The following is an 8,778-nucleotide window of genomic DNA, read 5'->3' as shown; positions in this document are numbered from 1 at the left end:
AGTTCTTACAGTTGGAACATAAAATTCAGGGGTATGTCTAGTTTGTCTCTTAACAATTGAGTTAGATTTAATAATAAATTTATGGAAATAACTACATTTTTAACTTAACCATTTTATAAATAAATATTAAGATTCTTAAAATGTACAAATAATTAATTGATAAAATACCAGATTTGTTGAAAAACTAAGTTATATGATCAAACATAGGAAGATTATATAATATTCTAATAAAATAATTTTCACACCTAGTAAGGATTATTATATGTGATTTTGTATTTTTACCCCAAACGATGAGCAATCAATAAGATAAGGATAAATTAATGTAAAATATAAATTTAATAAAATTTTTTGTAGAAATGTTTATCTTAGTTTATTTATAACACCAAGCCCCCTAGAAGTTTTTTTTGAAATATCCAGAATATGTTCCTTCCAATTCAAATTACTTGAGAGTGTTACACCCAAGAATTTTATCAAGTTATCATCAATAAAAATTTCAAAATTTATCAGGTTAGATGGACCAAACATAACACATTAATATTAACGGAGGCTAATTAATTTCATGTCACGTATTAAATCTTTTCCCATTATTTAACCCTCAATGGGTCCTTGGGGTGCAATCGGCAATTTCCATGGTTACTACATTTTTATTAATTAAACTACAGCAATCATGCTCTAGGACATTGTTAAGATACCATTTTTCTATCATTTCATGCCTTAAATTATGAAAAAAAATTTTGCGCTGATTTTTACCGAAATATTTTTATTGGCGGTGCAAAATGCACCCCCAATAAACCTTACTTAACATTTCAATATAATAACAAAAAAAGTTATTATTGCTAAGAAATTTTGTTAATTTTGATGAAATAATATTTTAGTAACATTTGGCTATTAGTTGCACGTTTTTTGAATGTCAGTCATTTTGTCTTACTTGCATTTCATCTAACACTACTTGACATAGCTAGTTATTCAACAGCTGAATCTCTTAGAATGATTATGCAGGAAGATACAGAAAGTGATGAAGACAATGTTACCGACTGACTGACAGGTCCAGTGAAAACAGGCCCTTGGTCGTGCGAAAGCCGACCAGACTCGACGGCCCAGTGAAAACAGGCCAGGGTTGTGCGAAAGCCGACCGACTGACTGACAATGAAAACAGGCCAGGGTTGTGCGAAAGCCGACCGACTGACTGACAGGCCCAGTGAAAACAGGCCTTGGATTCTGTGAAAACAAATCCGCCTCGTTGTTTTGTTTTTGTTTTTGCATCGAATCTCACTTCTAGTTCATCTGTTACCACTCAACTTTATTTATCGCTCTCTTTTTCCCTTGTTGCTTTTTTCTGCTTCTTCGTTTACTGTGTTCCGTCTTCTTCTTTCCTGTTGTTCATCGGACCTCTTCTCTTCATATAGCTACCGATGTGCTTGTAAATGTGCTGAATAAAAGTGTCACGCCTGTAAATGAATTTTCAACTCTTTAATTAATTTGCAAGCTTAACAATTTCTAACTATTAGTCTCAATCTCGACCTCACGACTGTAACAATATATATATATATGCATGTATGCATAATACACAATGTATATATATATATACATTGTAAAATTGACAAATAACAATAACATTGACAATATTGCCGAAAAATGCTTTATTGTTACAATTAAATTATTTTAATGTTATTAGTTTTAATTTAATATATCTATTAATTTATTTTTATTCTAATATATGATAATTTTTAAAATAATGATAATAAAATGGCTATTGAAAAACATTTTGTTATATAATATATACATATGTATATATATATATATATATAAATGGTAAACCATTACCCGCCATAGGCCAGACGTACGTTTCGTCTCACGAGATTCGTGAGTATCCCGCCGAATAAGGTTTAAGATAACACAACTTAATTATCGTAACCAAAAAACGTAAATTGGGGTGTCGCGACCAATAGGTAAGAACAACATCGCGTTGTTACAAGGTTTAAGAACTCATTCAGTCGCAAGAGGTATTATTGGTAAACCATTACCCGCCATACAGTTGCTTAGGAAAGTCACCGCATCTTCAGCGTTGCTTAATTTTCGATTTAATTTAATAAAACGCTGAAAATGCTGTGACTTTCTTAAACAACCGTATACCTGTTAATGACTTAATATTTTTAATGCTGCTTAAAGGTGAACTTTTCTGTTAACGATAAGGATGCGATTGTGTGAATATTTTTCTTGATTATTATTTTTTATTTTTGCTGTCATTATTTTCATTCTTTTTTTTAAATATTTTAATCACTGCTATTATTAATTACAATTTACGTCTGGTTTCCTATTCGTTGTGATATTTTAGATGAAATTCTTGAATTTCAATCAATATTCGCAATTATCAAAAAGGTACCCTATAAATTTAGTTTTAATTTATCTTTTAGGTTTTTGATTTAATTTTTATGTAAATAAAATTCACAATTAACATATCGGAAAGGCTGAAAATTGAAATTCGTTATCTCACTAACAACTATCTGTCATAAATAATAATACCTTAAAATGAACCTGAACACATGAACATGAACAACAAAGAAAGAGTACGACAAACGCTTTTGAAAAAATTTTATTTTTTCTCGACTCAGTTTACGTCTTTTCATAATGGCAGACGTGACTTTCTGCATGTAGGCACTGATGAATTTAATGATATGAAAACGTGGCTGAACAGGACAGAAGCGAACATAGGTAGGGAAACCAACACAAATACATATATGCATTAATTTGCAGCTATTATTTTTCTATGTACTGATGATCATTTAACCGCACCTCGTTAATGCGATTATTTTAGTTATTGGTAGCCATTTTAATCAACAACTATTGGGTAACAAATTTTTATTTAAATCCATTACATAAACAGGGTAAATTAAATTTATGTTGATACATCACAAAAAATATGTATATAATAAGACGCACAACTTTGACGGAGGGGTCAGGATTTTTAACAAAAATATTTGACGACCATAGAGGAGAATTCTCAAATTTTCAAAATAACAATTTTGCTAATGCCAGGGTAGGAGATTTCTACAAAAAGTTGATGACCGAGAGGGAGGGGAATTTCTACTAAAAGTTAAAACACTGTCGCTGCACGCACCAGGCGAACTTAACGACTAGGCTACCATACCGTCCTGGTTAAAACAAGGCAACATATATCAAAAGGTGCAAAAATACAATAACTACAACATAAATATGGAAAGATAAAGTTAGCCGAAATTGAGCTGAAACGTCGTTAAATCGAAACACACAAGCAAAACAAACTAAATTTTGCTAAAAACTAATATTTTTAATCTGTTCCATTTTTAAATTTAATAACTAATGACAACGTAAATAACAACAATTTAAGTTCGATCAACTCTATGAAAAATTGCAAAAGTAATACAATATTCATTTTTTTCAATTTTTTCAAATTTTAAATTTATGACTTAAAAGTTTTAATAAAAAATTGTAAATAGTAGACGACTTTGTTCAAAAATTTGGCCCAGTTGACTATGGTTATTAATATTATTGTTTATTAAATTTTTAATTTATGGACTTTTTATTTTATTATTCTTTTTATTTTTAAATAACTACTTACTACCAAAGTAGAAAGTACTGACCAAAAAAATAATGTAGTTTTTTAACTCAATATGACTCTATTCTATGCCAAACTAATTCCAATTGATTGACCATTATGATTATGCATTATCATTTTTATGTATAATGTATTTATATTGTATACGAATATCTATATGTAACCGTACATATATATTGTATTGTATATTATTGTTAAAGCAATTATGCAGTTTTAAATTATTAAAGTAAGGAGGTTGAATAGCCAGAATAAAAAAATGATAAGGAATTGTGTGTCAATAAGGACACACATTAAAATTGTTAAGTGAAATGTCTGAAAGGATTTCAAGTGTTTGCATACACATGTCTTCAGGCAATTGTTTAATTAAAGCTGAAGGTATAATTGATATAGAATGTCATCCTACCCTATGTCACTATATGATAAAAGAATAGTCGTGTAAACAAAACAATATGAATATACCTTAGCTAGATTATCAGATTGAGCTATAATAATTTTTTTATTTTCTATAACGCAAATCATCAAACACAGAGCTGTTTACGTTATTATATACTATTAAATAAACTTTCCTGTCATGCCACAAATTCTGTACCAACCATACCAAAGGACGCACATACATATTTTTTGTGCACGCTAAAGCACCGCACCATTCACGTATGATGGTCTTTCAAATTTGGACAAACAGTATTTGAATCATGCCACCGTGTAATAGCAGCGCGAGACATGGCACTTCTACAGACTGGGCTAACCCGATTACCAACTCAGATTATTAAACATTACTCATTGATTAAGATTATTATTAACATACAGGGTAATGAGGTTTAAGCAAATTCTTTATACATATCTTGTCAACCATTAAAATGTGTGTAAGATTCTTAGACACTTTTTATAGCTTAGAGAATTTATTAGAAAGTTCACGAATATACCTTTGAACAAGTGCTACTAGTCTAGACAATGATTGTATCCTACTAGTTATACTAGCGTGGCTTCGCCAAATTTGTTTAAATTAATTGTGTTATTCAATGCAAAATTTCTTTTAAACCGAGACCCGTGTTTTTTCAAGCGATTTCATCAAAATTTAATTCTAGTATGACATTACTTTGTAGACACGCCAAATAGTTGACGTTAAATGTAGCAGAGTTACCATTTTTATCGTATCGGGTCTTGGTTGTTGCACTATTTTTTTCAACTTCAGGCGCGTATATTGGTGGATGCTGTTTTACCGCTGAAGGAAATTTTCCACATAATCCGTAATTGATTGTTGGGCCTCAGGTGGTACGTCATTTTTTATATCAGCTGGTGTTGTTATTGTATTTCCGTAAAAGCACTTTGAGGGAGTCATCCCAGTAGTTGTGTGAATGGCATTTCGATATGCCATAAAGAACAGTGGTATTCGTCGATCCCAGTTTTTTTAGTTTTTGTCAACTACCTTGGCCAATTGTTTAATTAGTGTTTGGTTGAAACGTTCCACCATACCATCTGACTGAAAGTGGAGAGGAGTTGTTCTTATTTTCTTTATATCAAGTAATTGACACAGCTCACCAAACAGTTGCTACTCGAAGTTTCGACCTTGGTCTGAATGCAACTCTATGGGAACACCATACCGACTGATCCACTTTATTACGATCTCTTCAGCGACAGTACAAGCCATCTGATTTGGTATCGGATACACTTCCGGCCACTTGCTAAAATAGTCTGCTACAATCAGAATGTAACGGTTTCCATCATTTGATTCAGGAAATGGGCCGGCAATGTCGATGCAATTCTTTCGAAAGGCACACCAACATTAAAGATTTGCATCTTTCTTCGTAACTTTTGAAACCTTTTATCTACATTTTCTACACCAACTTTCCACATCTTCTCGAGCGTTATTCTATTAAAACTTTTCATGTATGCTGTCATGCGTCTCATTAACTCCAAGATGTTTCCCTGATGAGCCACTATGCATTTTTTTAAGAATTTCTGCAATTTCATTTTTTGGTACCACAATCTGCATGCGATGTTTTAATCCATCTGTTGATTCCCATTTCCGTTTAAGCAACCCATCTTCCAAATGCAAAGAGTCCCACTGATCCCAGTAGCTTTTCAACGACCAACCGAACTCAGATATGTCTTGCTATTCAGGTCGCTGGCCTGATTTTTTCCATGCAATGACATAATTTAAGTCTTTGTCTGCAGACTGTGCGCTTGCCAGCTCTTCCGGTGTCCATACTGTTACCGCTTTTCAAGTGTAGCGTAGAGTACCAGTGTGAACCGGACAACGTGTCCATGATGTCATCTATTCTCGGAAGCGGATAACTATCTTTTTTTGTCACTTTGTTTAGCTTTCTGTAGTCCAGACGCGTAGCTATGGGGGCGGGGGTACATATGTCTTCTGGCACCAAGTACAAGGGGGCGCCAAAATGAAGCTGACAAAATTTTCACAACAATAATTTAGATTTTTGCAGGACATTAAGACTCTTTTATCTGCCACAGATAACAATGCAATTCGTCTAAATTGTACAAATTCTTCAAATTTCTACGACAAGGACATCAATGTCTACGAACTTTTCATCAAAATTGGTGATTGCAGAATGCTGCTTAGTAACCAAACTAAAGCTCTACCATAAAGTCTTTTGGATCTTCTTGGTTTCATTGTGTTTTATGGAAATGACGTATTTCCGAATCTGCGAATTTCGCTACAAATTTTATTGACACTAGCAATTTCAAATGCAAGCTGTGAGCGATCATTCAGCAAATTGAAACTTATTTTATCGTATCTGCGTGCATCAATCGGACAAGATCATTTCAGTGATCTTGCTCTTCTCATTGGAAATGACAAATTTGAATAATATAATTGATCAGTTTGCGACAATGAAATCTAGAAAAATAAATCTATTGTAAACTATGTAAATTATCTTTGACAGCGACTGAATCATATGTTATAATTTGTATATTTATGTTTTATCTTTAAATACAATGTTCCATTAAAATTTGAATTGTTTTTTGTAAACAGTAATTTTTACAATGTTAATGTAGTAAAAAATGTGATTTAGCATGGAGAGGGGGCGCCAATTTTATAGTTTGTCTCCGGGCGCAAAATACCCTGGCTACGCCTCTGCTGTAGCCCACACAAAAGCGGGTGCTGCCGTTTTTTTTTAACAGAACAACTGGCGACTTCCAAGGACTAGTTGACGGATTGATAACATCTTGGTTTAGCCTTGTAGTTATCATCTCGTTTATCTCTCCTTGTTTTGCTAGTGGAAGACTGCGTGGTACTTGTCTGAATGGCTTCGAGTCCTGTGTATCGATTCAATTGGTAACAAGGCCAGTTTTTCCTTTTAAATATCGTCTCCGGTTGAAAATACATCTGCAAAATCCACTATCAAATTTTTGCCTTTTGAACGATCTTCCTGTTGCAAATTGATTTCACCTAATAGACCCTCCGTAAGCTTTTTAAGGTTATCTTTATTGACTATCCGACCATTATTCTGATGTTGAACATCCAAAGACTTTACGATATTTGTTACGGATTGACAAAAGCTTATTTCTAAGTTTTTTTTAATTGTAATGGAATGTTCTGTCACATTTAACACAGAACTGGAACAAAGCCATTGTCATTACTTTTACGAGACAATGTTTTCCAATAACAATGTTGTCAATTTCCATCGTCGTTGTTGGCTCAACCAGGTAGAATTGGTGGTCCCCATTATGGCAAATTAGTTTCGCCTATACGATGTTCTCTGATGATTTAGATACTTCAGTGTCACTATCGATCGTTATACAAATACATTGCACATCACTGGTTTCCATTACCATCTAAAGACGCGTTTTTCTGAATCAATTTTAACACCATGTTTTGTTAAAAAATCAACGCCTGTTATGCATTCATCAGTGATATCTGCTATTAAAAATGTGCCCTCGAATGCTAAATCGCCTAGTTGAACAGTATAAGAAATTTTTCCGTAGACGGGTGTTGTTCTTCCAGTAGCCGTTCGAAGAATGTATTTATGAAAAACTTTTCTTTTTAGGTTGAGTACCAGATAGGATCCTAAAATTGATCTCATTGCTCCCGTGTCGATCGTAATTGAACATTCTTGTGAACTAACTCTGCCATCCTACCAAAGGTCGTATTGACTTTGATGCAGTCTAAAGACCTTGAATACGGTACTGGGGGCGTCAATTCTAACAGCCAATTTTTGCCCCGCGCAATTGGATCTCATTAGTTTCCCGCAAACTTGTTTGAGGCAGTCGGTCGTGACGCGGGATCACCATCTAACAGTTCGTATCATGTTGCTGCACAAATAACGACTTTAATCGTTTCTAGGTCGTTGTTTACAATCTCGTCGTAGATGTCTTTTTTTCTCCACGTTTCCAGCATTTTGACGCACCATAATACTGATCCTTCTGTTCTAGAAACATTCTTTGACATGATCATTTTTCAAAAAGTTGGCGCTGTTTTACATCGGTTTTTGAAGCTTGCTTTGCTAACTCAAATGTAAGACTGTAGGCTATTTTTCATTCCAGCCATAATTCCTTGCTATTGCTTTAAGCTGAGCTTTATAAATGTTTCAAGAAGTTTTTCCGTCAAATGCTAGCGCTTTCAATGTCTTGCTGTAACGTGGCTTAAAGGTTTGGAATTTATTTTTTTAGTTTCTTCCAGTTCTTGTTTAAATTTATCCACTTCGCAACTTCTGATCGAGCTCGATAACCTTTTGATCAAATTTTGATCTGACGTCTTCTATTTTTGTATTGACTACTGCCGATTGCTGTTCAGCTTTGACATCGAATTGTTTTCTGAGTTCTCTCAGCTGTTGTATTATTTTATCATCAATATCGGCCTTCTGTTGTTCAATTTTGGCATCAATTTTTTCTCTCGTCTGCTTTATTTCTGTTGATTGTTGTTCAATTTTTGTTGACTGTTCAACTGTTGTTGACTGTTTTTCAATTTTTGTAGATTGTTGTTTTATTTCTGATGATATCTTTTGCAGTAGAGCCATCAATTCGGTGTTTGCCCCAGCGTCTACAACTGCATTCGATTCGACATCCTGATCGTCAAACTCGAATTCATGTGGATTCTTATTTTCATTGATAAGGGTTTCCGTTAGCTGTGCTATCAATGCTCTTCTGTATCCACTTGTAGCAAGATTTGTTTTTGTTACTTTTCTTTGAGTTGCACCAATTAATGTTAATCTAGTTTTTTTCAT

At 33.5% G+C, this 8,778-nt stretch overlaps 1 protein-coding gene across 1 annotated transcript; it reads right to left on the bottom strand.

Annotated features, from left to right (window-relative positions):
• Nucleotides 1-8,247: 8,247 nt before the first annotated feature.
• HELRODRAFT_169321 (hypothetical protein) lies at nucleotides 8,248-8,778 on the bottom strand (the record flags this gene model as incomplete). Its single annotated transcript, XM_009015150.1, has 1 exon — nucleotides 8,248-8,778. One exon carries the CDS (start codon nucleotides 8,776-8,778, stop codon nucleotides 8,248-8,250), a length of 531 nt encoding a protein of 176 aa, XP_009013398.1.

Source organism: Helobdella robusta (assembly GCF_000326865.2).
Source record: "Helobdella robusta unplaced genomic scaffold HELROscaffold_15, whole genome shotgun sequence".
Lineage (NCBI taxonomy): Eukaryota > Metazoa > Annelida > Clitellata > Rhynchobdellida > Glossiphoniidae > Helobdella > Helobdella robusta.
The sequence above is the reverse complement of the archived record's forward strand: the minus strand, read 5'-3'. Positions and strand labels throughout refer to the sequence as shown.